Source organism: Grampus griseus (assembly GCF_964374135.1).
Source record: "Grampus griseus genome assembly, chromosome: 1".
Classification (NCBI taxonomy): Eukaryota; Metazoa; Chordata; class Mammalia; order Artiodactyla; family Delphinidae; genus Grampus; species Grampus griseus.
Window position 1 is genome coordinate 150,253,604 of NC_139017.1, and position 23,948 is coordinate 150,277,551.

The window sequence follows — 23,948 nt, forward strand, 5'->3', positions numbered from 1 at the left end:
CCCAGCATGGCGTAGCCCCTGGTGAGACGGTATGAGGTCCATTCTCTGCCCTCAAAGGGCTTTGTGCTCTGGTGCAGCTAGACAGCAGTGTGGAGGAAGCAGCCACAGGAAGGCCGAGCAGGAAGGACAGCATTCGGGTCAACAGCTCCAAGGAGCCTCAGTGGCAGGGGTGAGGAGAGATGCAGGCCAGCCTGCAGGGCACCTCCTGCGCCGTCCAGGGGCCAGTGCTCCAGTCCAGAACCTCACTTCCCTGTTTATAAAGGGCCCCAGGAGGAGAAGTTGTGGGGCAGCAGCACAGTGCAGGGTTACCTGATAATGACTAACACATCGCTGTGTGCCCCACCAGCTGCGCCATCTGAATTAGAACGATCTCATATAATCTTCACAACAGACCCACTTTATAGATGAGGAAACTTAAGCTCTGATCGAATAGCCAGGAACTGCCAAAGTAGGCATTTAAAGCCCAGGAATCTGACTCCAAGGCCAGGGCCGAGGTTCCAGCCAGTGCAGCTGCTTTATGTGATGCTTCAGGTGGGTCAGTTCCCTCCTGTGGGCCCGTCTGGCTGTGAGGGGGTTCGACGAGGAGACCTCTGAGGATCCTACCAGCCCTCACCAGCGACTAGTTCCAGCGTGGCGTTTTCCACTCGGCCACTGTGAGGCTCTAATCACGGGCCCCGTGAAGCAGTCAGGGTCGGGGCTGCCGAACTAGAAGAAGCCCATTTTCCACAGACTCCTGGACCTGTGTCCCGTGAGCTGTGCTGTTTATTCAGGGTACTCCCAAAGGGGGCCTTATTGGACCCTGGCGACAAACTTCTGGAGGTGAAGGTGACACCAGCGTATGCAGGCAGGCCAGGTGTGCTGCCAGGCCGGGCTTGTGGAGCAAAATGGCTCCCACCCACACCCTGTCCCTCGTCAGCAGGCACGCTCACCTTTCCAGGGAACACTCATTAAGGGCTTCTTGGTGCTAAGTCGTTTGTGGACGTTAGCCCGCTTAAACCTCGCTTACAGCTCTGAGAATAACCACCATGTTCCCCCATTTTAAAGATGAGGAAACTGAAGCTTAGAGAGGTGAAGTTATAATATTTGCCCCAAACTCCACAGCTAATGAGGGGTGCGAGACAGCATACTGCCTGCCACACCCACCAGGCAGCCTTTGTCTTGGGTCCTGCTAACCATGCAGACTCGACTCCCACAGGCTACACTGGGGGTGGCGCTCACGCTGCAGACAGACCAGACACCCTGCCAGCATGAAGCAGGCCTTTCCGGTGGAGCAGTCCTTGCAGAGCCCACAGTCATCCACGACCATTCTTTGTTGCCCAGGGGACAGCTCAGGTGCAAGGGGATAAGACATGTTAGGGAGAAGTGGGGTTCACCCTGGTTTAGAAGCATCGTGCCACAGGGCAGCCAGTGACTCCCTAGTGCCATAGGCACAGCTTCCAGGTCCCTGTCAGGGACGTGCCTATGGGTCCCTGTGCTCGGGAAGCCCTGCAGGAGGGCTATTTACAGTCTATGCACAGCACTCCTAGACCAGGTGATTTACAGTTAGGGGTCATTTTTATCATAAGCACTGTTGCCTTGAAATGGTTGACATTCCATTTTTATCTGGTTTCCAAGGGAACAGAACTAGAAGGGTAACCAGATGTCAAATTCTGCAGAAGGGGAAAGGATTTGTTACCGTTTCACTCATGCTGCCCTAACCTCTGGGGTCAGAATTGAACGTCATTTAAGAGAACAAGCAAAAAAAAAACCCAAAACCTCGACTTCTGAAACTGTTTCACAAAGCCAAGCCTTCTAATAGTGACCCGAGTCATCCAAAGAAGCTGAAATGGTGTCCGGTGGGCGAGACCACACCACTGATCCCGACAGGGCAGCCACCCACAAAGCGGGAAGGCATGTGGGGAAGTGGGACTGGGGGACAGAGGCCTCCGGCAGCAGCTTCCTGGGCCCACCCTCATCGCCATGACAAGGAGCGACATTGACTCCAGTGCTGAGGAACATCAGGAAGGAAAAACCCAGGCACTTCAGGAGAGAAGAGCGCAGGCTCCGCTCAGGGCTGAATCCTTGGGGAACCTCTCTGCCCCGTCCCCACCTGTGGTCCCTCCCCACCTGCCGGCTGTGTGGCCCGTGTCCCCGGGCTCCGCTCTGTCTCTGTTGCCCAGGCTGTTAGTCCTGAGTGGAAGTGTCCACAGCACCCTCTTCAGCATCTTTGTGGAACAACCCAGAGACCCTTCTCTGGGCTGTGTCACCGGTGGGCCAAGTGGACACAGTTTCTGCCCTCGTGCCCGATGCCACGACCCCTCCTCAGAAGAGCCACAGGTGACTTGCCCCTTGTCTTACAAATAAAGTTGAAAGCGCGGGAAACTGTCTTGCCTAGGAGACTCCAGACGCTCCCTCCTGCCCCTGTTGTCCCTCAGCTTTTTTGCAGCCTCCTTACCTTAATGCCCCGTCACCCCATCCCATCAGGGAAGCTCCCCAGCTGGAAACGTCCAGGCCAAGCGTGAGAACTGTGTATGTGTGTGCTTGTCCTCCAACACCAAAGCCACCGAGGATGCTGCCAGGGGCCAGCGGCCAGCAGGTCCCAGGGTACAGACACCAGGCCCGAGATATCTGTGGGCAGCTGGGCTGGTCCTGTCAAAGGATGGGCAGGAATCAACAGGCAGCCGCTGGTAGGCAAGGGGAGGAGTCAAGACTGAGGCTGGAGCGTCCCGGGGCCCGGATGGCGAAGGCTGCGTCCACACCACTCTTCCCCTGAGTTCCAGTCTGTTCTCCTGACAGCCTGTCCTCTCCCACTTAACGGCTGAGCTCAGCCCTCGCCCCTGCCCCGTCCCCTGCCCCTCAGCTGGGGTCCCTGGTTGGTTCGCGCAGACACCCATGCTTGCTACGGTGTGGAGGATCGCAGCCACAGGCGCCACCAAGTGGACACTCCAGGTAACGTGAGAAGAGCCCTATCCCAGCCTCCCTCTGCCCCTCATCTTCGGGCCCGCCTTGCATTTTTTTTTTCTCATTCTTTTACTTTATATATTTGTTTACATCTTTATTGGAGTATAATTGCTTTACGATGGTGTGTTAGTGTCTACTGTATAACAAAGTGAATCAGCTATACGTATACATAGATCCCCATATCTGCTCCCTCTTGCGTCTCCCTCCCTCCCACCCTCCCTATCCCACCCCTCTAGGTGGTCACAAACCACCACCGAGCTGATCTCCCTGTGCTGTGCAGCAGTTCCCACCCACGTTTCATTCTTAACTTTAAATTCAAGAGGTTTTCTTCCTCCAGTGCCAAGTAGGGGTTGTCAGTAAGGTCACAGACATCCAGTGAGAGGACTTAGAGGGGCTGCTGTTCCACAACGCTGAACTCGTGTCCGCCATCACCCAGCTGTTAGCCTGAGATGCTGTAAATAACCCAGTTTACACTGCGGTGCGTTTCAGTATGTGAAATATCATTTTGGAAATACTTACAATGAAAGACAATTTTTACCCCCGCCAATAAAGAAGTGGAACTGATGTTCAGCTCACGTAAGGCTGTTAACAGAGCCCAGGGAAATATGTAATACAATCGTTTAAAGAGATTTCCAGCAAGAATGGGGAAAGATTTGGCACTCAAATCAGTTTGGGAAATTTCATGCCAAACAGCTGCCTGATAGCGAGGCCCCTAGAGAAGTATGTTATGTTCACGTGTTCGTTATGTTCTCTGGTACAGCCACGTGTGTGCTCATCTGTCAGGGCGCCTCTCCCGGCCAGCTGTCTGTCTCTGCATCATGACTCGAGTTAACGGTCCAAGATAGCCACAGCCCCCACTTGTTACTGTGAGAGCAGCTCGTGATGGCAGAGTCCAGAGAGGCCTGAAAGAAAGGGGGAAGCCTGGAGAGCTTAGAGCCGTTATTCCGTAACTCTCGGCCGTGGATGCAGAGGCGGGTCAGCCCTGGCTGCTGGGTCCCTCCCCCGAGCCTCAGTGCCACCACCTGGGGCCTCGGGCCTCCTCCTTTCCTCCACGCCACAGTCTCCTTTCTCAAGTGCCCCACCCAAGCTTCTGCCTCAGTCTCTCAGGGAAACAAATTCATCGGCATCTTCAGAACGGCTGCTCAGAGAAAGAGGCAGCCTTCTCCCCATGCTGTCAAGCAGCTTCCCCAGTCTGCAGTATCCGCTTTTGGACACCACCACCCCCCGCCCCCGTCCCCTCACCCCATCGAGACTTCCAGAAGCAGTGTGGGAAAGTGCTACCTACATCTGCATCATGAAAAGCACTTTCAAAGCCCCCACCCACCCAGGAACAGATTTCTGCATTAACAAAGGCTGTGCACCACCCTAGTCCTGGTCCCCGGTCAAACAGCAGGTGACAACCCTGTCCTTCAAAAGACATGGCCGCGCCTGACCTATTTCTCAGGGCTCTTCTGGACAGCAACCTCCATCTCTGGCAAAGAGAAGAGCCTGGTGTCACGGGAGCCGTGGAACCAGCTGCGTTCTGATCCATTCTGGGAGCAGCTGGGCCCTGTCCGTGCTCAGGGGAGCCTGGGATTGGTGACTGAGGTGGGGACCTGCGTGGGCAGGAGGGCCCGGAGAGACCTGACAGAAGGAGGAAGTAGGTCTTCAGTCCCTGGGTTCTAGGAGCTGCCCCGAAGAAGCCCCACATGAAGCTGCATGAGATATCCATTTACACTGGGGTGGGGAGTAGGGAGGACTTTTCCTGGCTCACTTGCCAAGCCTAGAAGCATTGTTGACTCTCCTGAGATCACAGAGGTGGCTGCACAGGCCCCACCCACTCCCTACAGCCCTGGTTCCCCCTCCCTGAGCCAAGCCCCCAAGCACCCTGGGGAGCTGCTGGGCAGGGGGCAGGGGTCTGTGGGAGCGGAGGGCTGGCACCTCCCACTCTCCCCCAGGAACCATCAGGACATGAGGGTCACAGGCCTCCCTATTCCTTCTATTCCCATTTGCCCTGAATGTCCCCACTCCAGCAGTGGTGGCCCCCAGGCCCTGACTGCCTCAAGTATCCAATCTGAAGAGATGCAGGCCAGCGGCACCTGCCACGCAGACCGGAGGCTGAGCGTATGGGGGCGAGTAGAGGGGCTGGTGTGTGCACGTGTGTGCTCAGCTCAGGAGTGAGGACCCCTGGCCTAGCGGGAGGTGGTGGGCGACATACACGAGGGTCCAGCTCTGACCCTCATTCCGCCCCTCCTCACTTCTGCTCTCTGGACCCAAACCAGAGGATCTGGTCTAGATGAGCCTCGTCGAACTGTACGTATATATGCAAAGGCCATCGTTCTGGGGAGGGGCCGTAGCTTTCATCAGTGTACCCAAAGCAGAAGAACCTCGCTCTAAAACCCGCTGACCCAGCCTGACCCCTTCAGAACCTCTGCTGGGCTCACCCCGGCTTCAGAGCAGGCAAGAGGAAGCACAGGCGGGCCGCAACCAGTCCTCAAAGCCCTGGGTTAAGGCTGCTTCTCCAAAGGCCCCTTGAAAAGGTTTCTCTGGTGCCTGGAGGCTGGGCAGGAAACCCTGAAGGCATCTAGGAGGCCCCAGCCTGTGGATTGGTGAAGGAAGACAGGCCCACTGGGGCCAGTGAAAGGATGGGGGGAGGCGTGCCTCAGAGACCTGAGTTCCGGTCCCCTCTGCCCCGCTGGGAGCACAGGCTCGCAGTCCTCCCTCCTGTGGGATGGAGCGGCAGGTCCACATGCTCTGTTCTCTGGTTCAGCCCTGTCTGACTCTCCTCTTTCCTGTCCGAGGCTTTGGGCGGGTGGCGGCCCTCTGCCCACCCTCGCTCTCTGGCTCCACCCAGCCCCCGCCAATCTGTGAACCTCCCGGGAGCCTTGGCCCCTCCGAGTCCCCTGGGAGGCCCTGGGCTGACCCGAGAGCCCAGGGCCCCGGGAGGAGTGGCCAGCGGTGAGGAATCCCAGAAGTCCCTCCGAGGGAGACCCCTCTAGAGACCTCCAGGAAGAGATCACCGCGACACAGGTGCAGGAGCCCCTCATGGAGCCCCCATGCAAGCGGCCCCTGCAGGAGCTCCCCGCAGAAGAGTCCGTGTCTGAGGACTCAAGTACCAAGGCGGCTCCCAGCAGGCATGTTCTCTACGTGGGCCACCTGAACCCCCAGTTCTCAGTGCCTGTGCTCGCCTGCCTGCTGCGAGACGCCCTGGAGCGGCTGGAGCTGCCGGTGGCACGGGAGCACATCCAGGTGGTGAGGCAGCCACGCAAGGCCTACGCGCTGGTGCAGGTGGCCGCCCACGAGGACACCCTGGCCTCCCTGCCCTGGCGCCTACACACGGCCTTGGAGGAGCACCAGGTCATCCAGGAGCTGGTGGCCCCTGGGAAGGAGCTGGTGCTGGGTGAGGGCCGGGAGCCCTCAAACCGCAGAGAGGTGAGCGAGGCTTTCCCCTAGCCTCACTCGCGGCAGGCCTGGGTGTGGATGGCCTGTGCTGGGTGGGGGTGAGGGGTGCCTTGGAGAAACTGGGGACAAATCTGCAAACTTGGGGGCTGCTACTCAAATGACTATGGTCCCAGAGGGACACTGGAGGGACACTGACCCTTAGAGTTTGCCTCCAGCCTGGAAGCACAATGAAGGAAGACCCGAGTATCGAACCCTCCCTGGGCCCGTCAGCATCCGGCCTCTGGGCCGGGTCAGCCCAGGCACGAGGATACGCAAGGGTCCTGGCTTTCTCCTTGGCCGACCTCATCGGTTCAGTTGCAAAAACCAACACCTGCTCTGCCGGGCAGTACTGCAGAGAGTAGAGGCTCCACCCTGCCCTCAGGGAGCCAAGCTTCTATGAGCCAAGAAGGGGCAGACCTGGAGCTGGAGGAGGACCCAAGAGGGTCCTCCCTGCTCTCTGGGGACAAATTCCCCGGGGAGTGAAATCCAGGCTGGGGCTTAGGCAATGGGACAGGCACTTGGGGAAGGACATCCCCAGCAGAGGGATGTGGCGCATATGAGGGGACAGGGTGGGGATGGATGCATTTGCAGGGTGGGAAGCCGGGTGCTGTCCCTGGAGCTCGGGCTGCCGGGGGACTGAGGAAGAAAACCAGGCCAGAGGGCAGGGGCCAGGCCACTAAGGGCTGTGAGACCAAGGCAGAGGCAGCAGAAGGTCGGCTTCTGTGGGGGTGGGAGGGAAGAGTCAACTCACGTTTGAGGCGGTGGTAGTCACTCCGCAGGATGGGTGATCTTGGTTTGTCTTTTCCTTCGGGATGAAGACTCCATGCCATTTAAACTGTTGCAGAGCTAAACAGCTAAACGGGCTTACATTTCAAGACCTGTGGCCTGATGGCATGTTTGTATGATAGCTGGTGGTTTTCTCAAGTCTCCGCTAAGTTTGTCTCCGCTGGGAGCTGCAGCGCTGGTAGGGATGTGCCTCTCATCACTACACCCCAGCCCACACTGAGCTCCCAGCCCTGGAAGCCACCTCTGGAGGCTGGAGGGCAGCAGGGAGCTAGGGAAGGGTTTTAAGGGAGGAATGACAGTGTGACTTGCATCTGGGGTCAGCGAAGAGGATGGATAGGACGGGGAGAGCCTGGAGGCAGGGAGTCCGATGGTGAGGCCCAGAGCAGGGAAGTGGCCCTGAGCAGGCTGCTCCCAGAGCCCTTGAACAGAGCAGAAACCGTGAAAGGGACTCAGGAGGGCCGGAGGAAAGTGGAAATTCAGGAGGACTGGTTCAGCAAGGCTTTCAGGGAGATCAGGAAGAGGGTGGCATCTCTGGGAGCACCTCTCAATTCAGACATGCAGCTCTGTCACAGGGGACCTCAGGGTGCCGAGGTGTCTCCTGGGATGATCCAACCCTGCGCGTCAGAGGCCGACCCGTAACCCAAGTGGGAAAAGAATGGCTGCAGGTGTCCCAGGTCCCACCTGGGAAGGACAGTTCTTCCTACCCATGTGCATCCCATAGTTCACCTGGGCAGAGGGCAGCCTCAGGGGAGCACTGGCTGGTTCCAGCCCCTGACCCAACAGGGTTTCCCGCATTGGCCTTGGGATGGTGGGCAGAATTAGCCCCCTCTGCCTGGGAGGAGCGTCAGGACGCCCGTGTGGGCTGGGCCCTGGGTGGATGGGGCAGGTGGGCGGGGGGATTCTGGCTGCCTGTCCCTCCTTTGGCCGCCAAGGTCAGGGCTCCCGGCTCTTGCCTGGGCCCATATGCCCCGCTCTTATCCCCCACCCCAGCAGAAGGAAGACAGCAGCCCGAGCCCCAGCCCCAGCCCCATCCTGGGCTCCAGGCCCCGGCTGGCCTGGCTCGCCGGACCCCTTCCTACCCAGGCCCCTACCCCACGGCAGGACTCCCCAGGCCGGCCCAGTGGCACGCGCTCAGACAGCGCCATCGCGCACCAAGAGATCCTGGGCCAGGAGCGCCTCTTCCAGGGCGCCTTCCTGGGCAGCGAGACACGCAACGTGGAGTTCAAGAGGGGGGGCGGCGAGTACCTGAGCCAGGCCTTCAAGCACCACCTGCGTCGCTACGTGTGCGCCTTCCTCAACAGCGAGGGCGGCAGCCTGCTGGTGGGCGTGGAGGACAGTGGCCTGGTGCAGGGCATCCGCTGCAGCCACCGTGACGAGGACCGCGTGCGCCTGCTGGTGGACTCCATCCTGCAGGGCTTCAACCCCCAGGTCTTCCCTGACGCTTACAAGCTCACCTTCATCCCCGTGGTCAGCACCTCTGCCACCAGCACCCCCCTCAAGGTGAGCCCTGCACCCAGCGCCCCCAGGCTGCCCCGGAGCCAGAGAGGCGGGATTGGGGCTGCACACCGTCCGGTGCAGCGCCCGCAGAGCTGCCGTTGCCCTTCCCCAGGTGATCCGCCTGAGCGTGCACGCCCCCAAGGCCCAGGCCCAGCCGCAGCTCTACGAGACGGACCAGGGGGAGGTGTTCCTGCGGCGGGACGGGAGCATCCAGGGCCCCCTGTCCGTACGCGCCATCCAGGAGTGGGGCAGGCAGGTAAGTGGCCCAGGCCAGGCAGGCAGGGTAGGGGCCACGCTGGCCCTGGGTCCCTCGGCCACCCACTGGGTAGGCTCGCAGCTGTCAGGTTTCCTCTGGTGCTCCCCAGGGGCTGGACTGCAACAGCCCCGCTACCTCCGGTACTCTGCGGTGTAGCTGGGGCCGCCGGGAGAGTGGAATGTTGAAGTTCTAAGACAAACCAGAGGGCTGCGTACTGCATTTGGGCGGAGGCCCTTAAGACGGGGAGGCAGTGAGTGCTGGACACAGCACTTGGACACAGTCCCAAGGAAAAGCCTTTTCAAGAGAGAAACATAGGTGACAGAAAAACAGAAGAGGCCAAGGGGCTGACAGAGAGGGAGAAGGACATGGCGGGGGGCTGCCAGCCTGAGCCCGCCCCGGTACTTGTGCAGGCTGCGGAGGACAGGTCACCCCAGCGTCTGGGATGCTGGCAGGACTCTCCCCGAGACCCCAGGGCTGACTTGGTCAGGGGACTTGGCTCCTCCACCTACCAGGGCCAGTACGGTGCCCAGAGACCTTAAGCAGGCCCCCCAGGCTCTCTGGGCCTTCCCTTCCTCCACCAGTTCAGCCCCGGTTCTGAGATGATGTCAGCTTAGGCACGCTTCTCCGATGTCCCCTCAGAAGTGGACGGCTGAGCTGAGCAAGCTGGAGGAGAGGCTGCGGGTGCTGACAGCCGAGAAGGAGCAGCTCCAGCAGCAGCTGCAGCGGTACAAGCCCATCTCCTGCACCTGCTGCGTCCTGTGAGGGCCCAGCGCTCTACCTGGAACACACAGGGCTGTCCTACTGACCCTACGTCCCCCCAGTAAAACCAGTCTGGGCTGCTCAGAGGTGGATGGGAGCTCTGCACTTGCTGGCTCCTTCTACAACAGTGTGCTCACACGGGCTGGTCCCCACGTGGTGTCAGTCCTGAGCAGACCCCGATCTGTGTAGCTGAGAAATTGTGCTTAGCACGATCCCCAAGGCAACTTACTTTCAGAAAGAACATGTAAAAACTTGGCCAGCGCTCTCCTTGGGCTGAGCTGTAAGGGACCGTCCCTCTGGGTCTCTGACTCCCGTTGGCTAGGCAGGTCCAGAAAGGGACTTGTCACCTTGGGAAAGCCCCTCTGCAGATGGCAAAGTACATTGATAACTGCGGTTACAGGGTGGACAGGCCACCCTGCAGACCCACCCCTGGCTTGCTGGGATTTGGGACTGTCAAAGCTCTGTAATAAATCACATGCCCCCAGGCAAGAATGGTTCCTTCTAGAACACTTGGCTGGTTGGATGCAGCTGGGTAGAGTCCCATGCCCAGCCCATTTCTGTCCAGGGGGCCCTGAGTTCCTCCCCCTACAAAGCTAAGGAGTAAGGGGGTAAGGAGCCTGGATGGTTGGGTCCCAGTCCATCTCCGCCTTGAAGACGGGTACCTTAGGGCAAATCACAATACTTCTGCTTTAGTTTCTTCATCTACAGGACAATAGGGGACAGCTGGCACCCTGCTTCTCTCCAGCACACACCAACACCTGCACAGGGTCTGGCTTCCATTCCATGCACCCTCCAGCCACTGGAGAGGATTCCTGCTCTGGCCATTTCCCCTGTCATCTCCACCAGTGGAGCCAGAGGCTCTATAAAGCCAACATCTGCACCCGGGCAAGAATGGTTCTTTCTAGAACAGGCCTGGGCTCAAAGACCTCCAAGAGCTCCCCATTTCACCAAGAGCAAAGCCCAAATATCAGTCTACACAATCCCCCCTGACTTGGCTCACCTGCCCTCAAGGCCTCCTGCCTCTTGCTACTGCATTCCAGCTACACTGACCAACTTGTTTCATGAGCACACCGGCCTCAGGGCCTTTGCACTGGCTGCTTCCACCGCCTGGAATACTCCACCCTCAAGTGGAAAGGAACCTCCCTACCCATTCTATTGCAAATTACTCTCTTCTTCCCTGCTTCCATCTATTTCTTTCTGCAGAGCACCTGTCAGTCACACTGTAGCTTTTATTTGTTGTTTCCTCCTCACTAGAATGCATGCTCATGGGGACAGGGATTTTGGTCTGTTTTGTCCACTGCTTTAAGTTTAGAAACTAAAACATAGCTGGCATGCGGTAGATGCCCAGTAAATATTTGCTGATGAAAGAATCAAGGATACTCCTAAATTTGGGGCCTGAGGCACTAGAAAACCATGAAACTTTGTCGAAGAGGGTATTTCACAGGACTGGGGGTCCATGGAACACACTTCAGTGATCCCCTCTCCCTCCCCCAGCCTAGAGGTCCTTGGCCACATCCATGGAGTAGACAACAGAGGACCCCTCGTGGGCCAATCACAACTGCTCTGAAACTTGGTTTTCCCATTTACCAAACACACTGGTTATAGGGACCTAAGGTGGTAATGGATGCCCAACTCATGATGGACTACCAACCCACTGAACTGCTCGGGGTCACTGACCTTAGGGCCTGAGCCAGCTTCTCAGAAGCCACTGAAGAACTGCACAGAGGGGCTTCCCTGGTGGTGCAGTGGTTAAGAATCCGCCTGCCAATGAAGGAGACACGGGTTCGAGCCCTGGTCCAGGAAGATCCCACATGCTGCGGAACAACTAAGCCCATGCACCACAACTACTGAGCCTGTGCTCTAGAGCCCGCAAGCCACATCTACTGAGCCCACGTGCCACAACTACTGAAGCCTGCGCGCCTAGAGCCCGTGCTCCGCAACAAGAAGCCACGACAATGAGAAGCCTGCACATCGCAACGAAGAGTAGTCTCCGCTCGCCACAACTAGAGAAAGCCCACATACAGCAACGAAGACCCAACGCAGCCATATATAAAATAAATAAATAAGTAAAATTACAAAAAAAAAACAAAACCTGCACAGAGGATGTGCAGCTCGAGAGGTCAGAGGGGACCCGCTGCTGAGCGCCCCCCTCGGGCCAGGCGCAAGGAAGCCCAGGCACCGCGGCCCTCGGAGGTGCTCTACAAAGGCAGAACCTGTCCGGATCACCAGTGCTGAAGAGAAGGGTGGGGGGACTTGGCCAGGCTTACTCCCCAAAGAGAAACCTCCGGGCACTGGGCAGCCAACACTGGGCGTGCAGGCCACCCTCCGTGCAGTCTCGGCTTCAGCCCTCGGCCCTGCTACTGCCCTGTCTCCACAGCCAGGGTGGTAGGCTGGTCGGGCTTTGCAGCCCCTGGAGAGCCATCCTGGGGGCGGGGGGGGGGGGTCCCTTCTCTAGAAAGGTTATGCAAGCAGCCAGCACTTCACAACCAGTCAGCGGAGGACTTCTCCAAGCAGGGGCGGGCACAGCTGACCCTGAGAGGCTTTGAAAACTGCCCACTGTCGTAGGGAGCTGCTGTCACCAACAGGCGTTAAGAGCCCTCAGTTTGCGGAATGGCTTTTATAAAAATGACTGAAGACTGTCTGATGGGACCACCAGATGGGAGAAGGGGTTAGAATTCACCCAGTCAGCCACATTCAAAGCACCCAAACAAGTATGAAGGCCTCTGTAAGTGAAGACATTGTAACTCAGCCCGTGAGAAACACGGACAGAGGCAGCTGGGTTGCCCTGGGTCAGGAAGCGGTATTCCCACACGGGCTCTGGGGCCTCAGCCGTGATGGTGGCTTCGGACCAGTGCATGGAGGGACAAGAGGGAGCCCGCCTCCTTTCTGGGTCCCTCTGATGGAAGGGCTGTGCCAAATGGTGAGAAACATTTTTCTCCCAACACCCCCTTTCCAAATGAAAACCAGCAAAGCCTGCCGACCGTTGACAAACAGCCCGGCCCGAGCCCTGAGCCTCGGCCTCAGACACACTTTGCAGAGGAGCTGGCTCATGGGCAGGTGGTCCCAATGTTGCCAACGTGCCACGAGGAGCGTGGATTCAGTAGCTCGAATTTCACTGTGGAGGGAAAACCAGCGAGGCCGATGACCTGAAATCGGAAGGCCTGGGTGCAGGAGGGCTGCCGGGGAGCGGACGGGGGCGGTGAGGCTTCTCTGTACCTCTACGTGCCGAGAACCTAAATTTGAAGCCTCTTTGGAAAATTCTGGTTCCTATTAAAAAGAAAGGCTCCTCTCTTAGCTTTTAAACAATCAGATCACCCACCTCAGCTGCTGCTCCCGGGGAGGACAGCCCGGCGCTGACGGCTCAGGGGACGCACACACGCCGGGCCCACACTCAGACGGCGCCCACCCGGCTGCGACACAAGCACTCCAAACAAAGTGTGTCTCTTGCTCTGCGTTATTTATTTCTTAAGTTAGAGTATACACCGAGTCCAGCCAGGATATAATGGGCACGAGCTCTGCCTGTCGTTATACCACATTAAGAAAATAGCTTTTCATACATTGCATTTCAACCGTAGTAACACCATTCTGGAAGGCAAAAGTCCCCTTGAGCAAAGCTGTAAAGTTCCCTCGAGCAAAACCCCATATGAGAGGGGTTTAGAGGCAGTTTCCCCAAAAGATTCTTTGTTAAGTGACCCCTTGATGCAAGGAGTGATTCCCGAGAAGAGAAGCGCGGCTTCTAAACTCAGACGTCAGAGAGACAGAGTTCTTGCCGTTCTGTGTGACGCCAAACTGACCGTCCTTTTGGACAACGAGTCCTCCAGCACAGGGCAGGGCCGACTCTGTTTCTGGTTTCACGGCTCTTGCTCAAGCAGTGCCCTCGGGTTCCGGCACTGGGCTGTGAGCACCAGCTGGACTCACCCCTCTCTGCCCACACAGGCCGCACGGCCCACCTTTTATAATGGCCTCGGCATCGGGGGAAGGAACAGCTACACGCTCGAAGCCACAGTGACGCAAGGTGGCTGGAGAAGCGCGGTGACCGATAGGCTCCCCTGGCACCCGGCCATCACCCGCTCCGCCCGGATGTCCTGCTTCTCGCCCGAGGCTGGAGGACCGCAAAGGAGAGTGTGGGACACCAGTCAGCACAGCGTGCGGGAGCCGGGACACATGGCGGGACATGCAAGTCACAAATACCTTCCCTCAAAATAAAATAATCTTAATAAAAACATAATTTAAAGGAAGTGTCAAAAGCTGAATGTAAAATCAAAGCTGTAAACTCCTGAAGTCCAAAGGCTCTCTTCAAGAATCATCCCTGTTTAAAAAAAAAAAATGAGCTATTATATGATGTATGTTAAAGTAAAGAAGTTAGGATTTGTAGTCAGCTGCTACGGTAAACTATGCCTGGTTTTCATCGAGGACCAGTCGTAGTAGGAGCCTAACACGAATGAGAAGCTAAATTTCTGATGCCTATGGAATTATACATTTTCAAGACCTTACATGGACTCCACCTCTGCCCCAATACAAGTGTTCTTTTCCACAGCACCAGGCTCTTAACAGTGCCACTGACAGGGACTACATGCTCCAGGGGAGGCAGTTAGAAATTCCATATCACTGACCAAATACCTACCCCTTTACTGTTACAAAGTTTCCTTTCTCTCCACAGCAGTTACTTAGACTATCAAACTGCCTACAGCAAACTATCTGGTGAAGATTAATGAGTACATCAGTGCTAAATGCTGACCTGGCAGAGTAGGCAACCAATGCCCTCCTCCTGATTTAGACCTACTTCTCATGTCACCCACCGGACTAAGCTTATCACAGGCCAGGCAGCTAGGGGCCATGGGACCGTGAGAGCAGACCTGCGAGTGAAGAGGCCCCCTGGTGGAGAAGGCAAGGTGTGCAGGATTCAGGGAGGTCACCTGCCCGTGCCTGAGGCAGGAGCTCATCTTACCTGTGGGGGGAGCCCCACATCCCTGGTTCTCCCTTGGACCCTACAGAGTTCCGGCTGATGCCCCAGCCTCCTTCTGAGTGTATATTTCTGCCGACAGTTCGCTCAGTTACCTTAATGGGAATTTATACAATTCTCGGCAGTCGCCCACAGCTACTGCACTTTATAAACTTACGTGGTCACAAAAGACAAATATTCCAAGTTTGTTCAATAACTGCTCCGATTTTAACGGATTTGAAGAATAAGCAGCAATCAACACAAAAGTGTTGTATGTATTGGTTTTAAAGCACTTCTGGGGCTTCCCTGGTGGCACAGTGGTTAAGAATCCGCCTGCCAATGCAGGGGGCATGCGTTTGATTCCTGGTCCGGGAAGATCTTGCATGCTGCAGAGCAACTAAGCCCGTGCGCCACAACTACCGAGCCTGCATGCCGCAACTACCGAAGCCCACGCACCTAGAACCCGTGCTCTGCAACAAGAGAAGCCACCGCAATGAGAAGCCCGCGCACCACAATAAAGAGTAGCCTCCGCTCACCGCAACTAGAGAAAGCCCGTGCGCAGCAACAAAGACCCAATGCAGCCAAAAAAAAAAATAAATAAATAAAACTACTTTTAAAAATAAAGCACTTCCTGGTGCAAGCTTGAGGGTCTGCAGAAATGACACTATGTTTTCCTACCTGTCACCTCCTTCAAGATCTCCAAGTTTACAGCTACATGAAATAACATGGCTCTAAGAATCCAGTTCCCCCAGATTTGGTCAGATTGGCACCTGAATGTAGCAATCGGCAAGGAGACAATTGCCCCGTGCCTGGTGTCCCCCTGCTGGAGTCCCCAAAGCAGGGTGGGTAGATGTACTGTAACTGGGACGGGGCGGGGCGGGGGGGGTCTCACCCATTTGATGCCCACGCTGACCTGACCACTTACACCCTCTGGCAGATGAAAATTTTCAACACTAAACTTTCAGGATATCCTTACAATTCTATTGTTACCACCATTGAAAACAAAATAAAACTAAAGCTTAAAAATATCACTTACGTTACCATCAGTCATGATTTATTGATGGAAACTTCAGTTCAGTGATTTCAGAGTCAGGGGAGCTGCTCCCACTTCTGTCACTGTAGGTGTCCCTGTAGAATTCAGATGGTTTATCCATCAGCTCCCACCAAACACTTGCTTCACTCCCCTCATTCTATAGCCACCACTACCACAGGGATGCTTGTCTGCACACAGCAGAAATCAGAGACATTATGTATTTAGCAGAAAGCTGCAAAGGCATTTTCTTCTTCTTGTTACAGAAGATACACATTCGCTTTATACTTCAGTCATGATGCCCTAACCACCGAGACAGGGTAACCGACTGGTTCCAGATAAAGGTAGCAGTAGGGCATGAAATCCACCCAGGCTGTGGCCGACACCCCGATGAAGAAACACGGTTCCCCATTGACTACAGGGTCCCAGATGTGATCGTGGCACCAGATGCTGCAGAGGGGGAGACCTGGCCACCATGCCGGGTGGCTGGGGAAGGCCAGGGGTGGCACAGAAGCAGCCTGAGAAAACCCCAGAGAAGGAGAGGAAGCTTGCATGTCAGCATGAGAAGCGCCCAGCAAGGCTCCCCGTTCCTGTGGTTTTGCTCATCACTGATGGTGTGATGATGGCCCGCTGGAAGGCATCAGTGACCACTCGAGGGACTAAGGGAGCGTAACCCCACCTGGGTGAGAGCCTGCAGCCTTTCTGGAGGTAATGAGGGAGCCTCCCCACGGAGGCCAGGAGGAGGCCAAAGTACGGTGGGGAAGGCTTGATAGGTCTGGACAGGAACTCAGGGTGATACTGAACTCCAACGAAAAAGGGATGATCTGAAACAGAAATGCGAAAGAACCAGCTTCACTGTGTGTCTGCGTAACATGTGAAAGATGGGAAAAATCTGGTTAAATGCTCCACATTTCTGCAGACCCTAAAATGATTTGAAAACAACTTATTGGGAGCCTGGGTAGAGGCAACCCCAAAGCACGGGAGAACCGATGCTCTCCCACCTGCACGCTGTCACCCTGCGGCCAAAGGCGCCTCCTCTCCAGGTTCCTGCCACCCTTCCCCTCGCCACCCCACCCCCACCCCCAGCTCCCTGACTTGCGCGGGATTGAGTCCTGCAGGTCACGTGAGACTAGGCTTGAGAACCAAGTCCAAGCTCTCATTCTAAAGAACGAGGACCTGAAGCCAGAGGTCAAATGGCAAGGCCGCAGCGCAAGGGTCAGCCACCCGGGGCCCCAAACCTCGCTCACCAAGACCCCCAGACAGCGCCGCTGCCTGATGCGGTTAGGTCAAGGACAACAACTTATACTGCTGTGTTCTCCCCACATGCCAAGAAAGCCTGACTAAGTTCCCCACTAAACACAACGGCCCAAGCGATCACCTTCCAACTCCACAATTTCCATTCTCTCTCCTTCAACATCTTGGCCAACAAACTTCAAGCCTTGCTCCTCCAAACTCTTTTTCAAGGCTGGATTCACCTGTCGAGGCATGAAGAACAATTTTGCTGGGCTCTCAGCTGACTGCGTGTCCGGCGTATCAGAAAGGAGAAAATGTGAAAGGTCACAGAGCTCAAATCCTCACCTCAAATCTGTGGCGGTGCCTCTCTTCCAGGTAATCTGCATCTCCGTAGAGTTTCCCTGGCAAAAGAAGCAGGCTGGCGTAAAGGATTCCGATTTCACAAAGGAAGCTATTCACAACCACATCTTGCTTCCCGGGTTGCTTCTTATCCTACCCGGCCAGGCCCTCTGAAGGTTATTTCTATGACTCTCCTACTGACCCCACCGCCTGCTCTAGCAGCACAGTTCAGACTAATTCTTGGGCCTTGACTCTTTGCAACCAAGGAAAACTAACAGAAACAGACTTTCACCACCACCTCTCACACGTGACTACAGAGGCACAAAGCGCTCTGGTGGCACCCAAAGCCGCACGGCACCTGCTGTGCCTGGGGACCCAGCGCGGCCCGTGCCAGCGGGTGTCTTCCCTGAGCCAGGTGAGACCCCCAAACCACAGGACGTTAGAGCCGGAGGACTGGACGACCACCTACTCAAGTGATGCAAACTACGGTGCCTCCAAACCCCAGATAGATGCACGGGTGCCCTGCCAACGATGACAGTTCCCAGTGGGAAGAAAAGAAAATCCAATCGAGTTCTTTTAAGTATTTTCCTCCTCAAATTTCCCCTACGTCTTTAGCATATATTAGTACTTGTAGAATAAAATCTATTTAGGTTGAACCGGATGAGACTAAAATTTTTGTGGGACAAAAGTCACCAAGATCAGCAGTTTCATCTGGTTCGACCTGATAGGATAGGAGAGTTAAGGCTGCAGTGGACTTCACCTAACCGCCTCATTCTGCTGAGGGGTCCACACCCAAAGTCCCCCAGGTCCCCAGCTGTATTGCCTGTGACCTTTCTAAGAGCCACAGTGCTTTCTTTGGCTATTACAGTGCATCCTAAGGAGTGTCACCAGGAGAGGAATAAAGAACTTCAAAAGTAAGAACAAAACCAAAATCGCCAGCCTGGCCGCAGCACCAAGATGTGTGTCCTGGACATGCCAGCCACAGGCTGGGCCCATGGGAGGCAGCTCTTACTCATGACAGAGTTCGTGGTCTGGAACAGGGTTCTCCTCTTGCCCAGCCTCATGGTTCCGCCCATCTGGCCAGGGTTGTGTTCTGGCATGTCTATGACCTGGAGACGTTCCAAAAACAAACATGTGCTACCAAACCCTGCTTCGGTTAGGAGACAGACCGCCCGCACTAAGCGCAGTGAGCCCGTGAGGGGGCCCAGCCTTTCCTCAGAAGCGACACTTGCAGAGGAAAAGGCCTCCCAGTGATCATTCTTAAGCCTTTGCTGGGTAAGTGTTTAATCCTCAGCCCGCCCTCCTGAGCCGCAGGACCAGACACAGCTGCCCCCTCCCCTGGCCGCTCCTGCCCCGACACTTGGGATCCTAAGTGCCTGCTCTAATAAAGACTAACACAGCAGCGTGGATACCAAACCAGACATGTGCGCACACGTTTCCTCCACCAGACTGACAGCTGCTCAGAGGAAAGGGATGCTCATCTGGGGTTGGCTGTGAACCAGGAGAGTTTGGTGAACATCTGTGGGACGCGGAGGCCGAGGCCCCTCAGCTGTGACAGCCCAGCCCACTGCCCGCTCCCCCGAGCACCTTCTGACCTGGGAGGCCTTCTCTGTGCTCCCCTACCTCCCCAGGGTCTCACGCTTCAAAACCTCTGCTCTTTTCTTCCTGAGGTCTGAGTATTAGCAAAGTTCAATTTCAGGTCAATAAATACATACTCATGCTGTTCAAGTGCCCTGAGGTCAAGAGTCTTGTCCACCTTGTTTATCACAACATCCTCAGTATCAAGAACAGGCCTGTCACGCTTGGGCTGGGGATTCAAAGATGAATAAAGGCATTGTCTGTCCCCAGCTGAGCCACATTCCTCTGATGGGAGACATAACACGAGGAATGCCAGCCTCCTAGGGCTCCAGCCACCTAGGGCTCAGGCCTACGTCACATTTAATCAGTACTAAATTCCAGCAGTTCTTTAAAAAAACACCCATCTCCGAGGGTTGCTGGGGATTAAGTGAATTAATATATACAAAGCAGTGAGCACAGTGCCTGGTATATAATAAGTGCCTGCCTAAGTGTTTCATGTCAGTATTGTTCTAAAGCGCTCCTGGGAGGTAGGAGGGCAGGGGTGGAGAATTACTTTAATCAGGCTGCGGTGGCACCTGTCTTAAAAACTTTCTGTGGCAGACTGGGAAGAGTAGTGATAGACTACACGATGAAAAATAAAAGTTCTCCCTACCTGGGACGTCTGAAAGCGCGGGACCTCAGGGTGCTTTGGAATGAACCCAGTGGTCTCATTTCCCACCTCCAGCCCTCAATCACGTTCATCAACGCCCCTTCCACACCCTTCCAGATGCTCCAGACACTGGACTCACCACAGGATGATTGGTGTTAGGGTCAAACTCCGTAGAATTGGCATCTGAGAAACCAAAATACCTTTGTTATAAAAATAGTTACAACAAAACTGATTTCTTAAAAGTTTCATTCCTAAGCTCTAAATCACAATTTCCCTCCTCAGTTTAAAGTTATTCAGTGATTAGAACCAAAACCAGGGATGACATTTTTAAGATATAAGATACTCAACACACAAACACAGGTGAATTTTTTCCCATTACACCTGTAGCTCTCTGGGAAGTCAAGCTGCACAAAGTAGGGAAATCGGAAAGTCAAAACCGACGGCACAACCTCCAAATCCTTATTCAGACACTGCATCCTTTTGACGGCTTATATTGTCTCAATTTTTTCACTTCTCGTCTCAGACTGTATCTCTCCTCAATGGGCAAGTACCGTTTCTTCATTTCTTTCATCCTCAGCATCTTATACACTGCACTACCCAACTGCCCCACTCAAGAGCTAAATCAAAAATTAACCTTTCTATCCTTTACTGAATTTACCGACTAACCATAAGGGAAACCACTGAAGACTAAATGGGGAAGAACCAAGTCCCTGGCACTGCGCGTCTGCTTGCTCTTTCTGTGCGACACGCGAGACATCGTTCCCCTCTGGGGCCTACACGAGGGCCAGGCCTCAGATGCGAGTCAGCTCATCACCAGGTCACTCATCCACCTGGGGACCCCAGTGGGTGCAGCAGCAGGAGATCATGGCTGTGAAGGGGTCCAGGGTGCCCGAGGGGCACCTCTAGGGTGGCGGGTGGTAGGACAGTGCCTGCCAGGAGCTCAGAAGCCAGCACCAGGGAGCATGATGCCTACAGAACTGAGCCACCGTCCCCTTGGGGTTACTGTGAAAAACGTGACGTGAACCCAGCCCTAACGGTCAGCTGGGCACAGGGAATCATACTGGTAAAGTTGGGCGGTCTTTCTATTCCTCGGGTTCTCGGGCTGCTCCGCTGAGTTTTCTTAAGAGCTCATAAGGGTCCCGTAGCAGGCCCTTCCCTTGGCGGCCCCGATGGGGCCACTGCACCCCAGGGCTCACGCCGTGTATGGCCCGCTGCCCCACTGGCTGGGCTCGGCCGTGGGACACGAGCAGGCTCAGAAAAGCCGGCAGAGCAAGCCTGTCATTTCGGGAGCCAGGCAGTCGCCACGCTGTGAGGAAGCTCAGCTGAATTAGTGAACGATGAGACCGAACCCCTGTCCCCGCTGGACAGGACGAGCTCAGACACACCACATGGAGCAGAAAACCACACAGCCAGTCCACGCAACCCACAGAGTGCTGAGAAACAGGAAACCACTGAGTTCTCAGTCTGGACGCAGTAATATAGTCCGTGAGGCATGGCGCCAATATTAGTGAGTATTCCCCGAGTGCCAGGCACTGTGCTGGGACTATTTATAGGCATTATTTCATTCAACTCCTACAACCATGTGACACAGGTACCACTATGACCCCCATCTTACAGAAGAAACAGAGATCCAGAAAGACTAAGTAAGTAACTTGCCTAAAATCACCCATCCTGAGTGATACAGTCAAAATCTGAGCCCAGGTCTGACCAGCTCCAGCACCCAAGTTCATAATAACCACACAGCCTCACACCAGCCAGAGTTAGTTTCCTTGCCGGACACCAGCTCAGGGACGGTGGCCGTGATGTCAGGAGTGCGGGCATCGCCAGAGCAGCAGCTGCAGGGGCGGAGCCAGGCGACTTGCTCAGCTGTGTTCCCTCCTCCGGTGGTTGGCGGTTCCCTTGGAGGACAGCGCTTTCCCTCAGTAAATTCAGCAGCTCCCCTAGCTGCATCTCCGAGGTACTGAGAAACCAGGCCTGGCCTCCATGGCTCCCCCTCACCCAACAGCTGCCAGAAACACTGAAGTGAGAAGTTAACAAATTTTTAAGTAGACACTTACTTACCTTGCCATCCCAGCACATTTCTTGAAAATTCAACCACTGCCAACTGCATTCCTAAGCACACGCCTTGCAGGTGGAGGGGAAAAACACATGAAACTCCATTGAAAAGTCAGTTCCCACATTTCCAACCCGCCTACGTGGACTTGGTGTCCTGATTGTTCCCAGAATTCCAATTACAAACTCTCGTAATTCCCTGCTATAAACATGCAGCCCCCTGCTATGTTTTATCTGTACCAGATTTCAAAAACGGGGTCTAAGAGTATATGATGATTCCAGGTTTTAGAAGTCATGCGATTTTAGAAATAAATAATATTCTCTTCAGTACTTTAAAATTCAAGTCTTCTTACCCTCTCTCATTAAGTTCCCAGTTACGATTGGTCGTGTTGGAAATGACTAAAATTTACAGCACCAGGAAGCATCCAAAATCATTCTGCCCAATTAGACAGCTGGTGTTCCAAATAAGCATATAAAACGCAGTCTCACATGTCCTGCCAAACAGCTGGGTCCAGTAAATGGACAAGATTTCCTAATTGCTATTTCATTCTCTCAAAATTCCGTGACAGCCACGTGGAGCTCAAGCTTAAATTTTTCCTTTTAAAGACCAGTTGGAATTTCTCAAAAAACAGAACCAAAAAGGCTTATACTTGAGTTGCTATCTGGAAGGATGGCATCTATGTTTGGTTTCGATGATCTCCGTTTTATTTACGGGCTCCCACGGGGCACCTTTTCTTGTCTTTCCTACTCCTTACCCAAAAAAGGCTTCTTCTGTTTCCGAGCCCAGGAGATCGCTTGGATTTTTCCTTCAGTCCCTCGGACACCAAATCCTCCTGGAACCAGCACGCCACTGTGCAAGAGAGCATACCACAAGCACCCCTTTCCAGTCCAGCTCGCAATAACCCTCCAAGGAGTCACTTCCAAGCCACTGGTGCCATGAAGTCACTCCACACACTTGGCTGCTGGGGCTAGGACTGTGATTTCAACACTGCCAATGAGCTGTGCAGAAACACTGTGGACTTAGAAAATGCACACAAAACCATCCACTTTTCTTACTAACATCAGAAAATGCTTATAACCAGTTAAGAAAAAAAAAAAAAAGACGTTGTACATAATTGTAATACCACCTCTGCACAGTATCTGTCCCAGGTAGGGATTCTTTCCTTAAGTTTGCCATTTTTTTTACCTCTTGGCTTGAAGTGCTCCCCTGAGTAGGAAGGGGGCCTTTGCTGGCCACACTGACCATGGCTGTATGGCTCCGTAAGATTCAGCTGTTCTAGTGAACTAGATATTCAGGCTTGACTTTTTACTATTGTAGACAAGAGCTGCCCAAAACGAACTATTTATGAGACTCGACTGACGGGTACTCAGCAAATGTTCTGGGTGAAACACCTTTAAATAATAAGCCTTATCCACAGATGCATTCAGTAAACATTATCAATAACATTAGAACTCGCTTTCTTCACATTTAATGAAACTGATGAGCCATGTTTTTGTGAGGCTTCAGTCATCCGGTATGTACGTAGTCCTTTCAGCAATTAAAAGACATTGAAACAAGCCGATTTCCTACCACCAGCACAAGAAAGCACAGCACTTGGTTCATTAAGACAAACCCCAAACCCCTGGAAAGCAAAGGTAGCGAGTTCTGCTTACTGAGCGCTGCACAGCTTCTGCCAGGCCTCGTGGTAGCGCACGGGCTCCTCCTGCAAGGTGCTCGGCTCCAAGTCCGTGGAATCTATGTACTGGGAGCGGCCAGAGCGGAGAGAAAAGCAGCAGCCTCGTGACTTCTGAGCGCTCACCATTTCTAAACAGTATTACCAACACTCCATCTTTCTCAATTTTAAACTAAAGTTTAAAAACAACCCTAATGTATTTACACTTACTAATCTTTTTAAAATAAACTTTAAGAGCTTTCTTATATTTTAAAATATGAGTTTCCTTCCCGAATCATTTAATTCCCAACTCTGGCTGTCCATCCGCTCTACACTCAGTCCGCTAGCGCAGACCCTGAAGTCCTCTCTGTTCAAGATGTCTCCCCCAGTCCATCTTCCCCCTAGGTCACTTCTCACTTTTCTCAACTGTGTTAAAGTATAATTTACACACAATGAAACACAAGCATTTTAAGTGTGCACTTCATGAGTTTTGTCCCACATGCACACAAAGGTATGACCACCATTTCGATCAAGATCCAGAAAGTTCCTGTCACACACCCCCTCCCCCCAGTTCCCTCTGCCCCCTGCAAACACCGTCCTCCCTGCTTCCTGCCTCAGACAATCTGGGCTCTGCTTTCATCACCGCAGGCTGTAGCTCCTCTAGAACTTCAGACAAATGGAACCATGCAGCGTGCAGCCTTCTGTGCCTGCCGCCTTCAGCTCCCTGCAATGTCTCTGAGATCCACCCGTGTTGTTGTGTATCACCACGGAGTTTATTCCTTTTTACTGCTGGGTACTTTTCTACTGTAGGAATA

The 23,948-nt window shown here is 54.5% G+C and overlaps 2 protein-coding genes across 3 annotated transcripts in view; one reads left to right on the forward strand and one right to left on the reverse strand.

Moving 5' to 3' along the window:
• Nucleotides 1–1,959: 1,959 nt before the first annotated feature.
• SLFNL1 (schlafen like 1) lies at nucleotides 1,960–9,661 on the forward strand (the record flags this gene model as incomplete). Its single annotated transcript, XM_082669871.1, is given in 8 exon segments — nucleotides 1,960–2,316; nucleotides 2,464–2,583; nucleotides 4,357–4,579; nucleotides 5,919–5,939; nucleotides 5,942–6,351; nucleotides 8,143–8,646; nucleotides 8,756–8,899; nucleotides 9,539–9,661. Coding segments are annotated over 8 exon segments (1,902 nt in total).
• Nucleotides 9,662–13,097: 3,436 nt separating this feature from the next.
• CTPS1 (CTP synthase 1) overlaps nucleotides 13,098–23,948 on the reverse strand; it is a gene marked incomplete at its 3' end in the record, with an annotated part of 30,252 nt that continues 19,401 nt past the window's right edge. Inside the window, exons 10-19 of one of the 2 annotated variants that reach the window (XM_082661947.1) lie at nucleotides 23,135–23,223; nucleotides 22,237–22,331; nucleotides 21,491–21,553; nucleotides 19,569–19,612; nucleotides 18,215–18,311; nucleotides 17,209–17,264; nucleotides 17,009–17,105; nucleotides 16,310–16,454; nucleotides 15,637–15,728; nucleotides 13,098–13,967 (exon numbers count right to left, since the gene is read on the reverse strand). In XM_082661947.1, the coding sequence (XP_082518073.1) occupies nucleotides 15,644–15,728; nucleotides 16,310–16,454; nucleotides 17,009–17,105; nucleotides 17,209–17,264; nucleotides 18,215–18,311; nucleotides 19,569–19,612; nucleotides 21,491–21,553; nucleotides 22,237–22,331; nucleotides 23,135–23,223 (771 nt within the window). Of the gene's footprint in view, nucleotides 13,968–15,636; nucleotides 15,729–16,185; nucleotides 16,455–17,008; nucleotides 17,106–17,208; nucleotides 17,265–18,214; nucleotides 18,312–19,568; nucleotides 19,613–21,490; nucleotides 21,554–22,236; nucleotides 22,332–23,134; nucleotides 23,224–23,948 lie in introns of those variants that run through there. The other variant, XM_082661946.1, reaches the window with a different exon arrangement.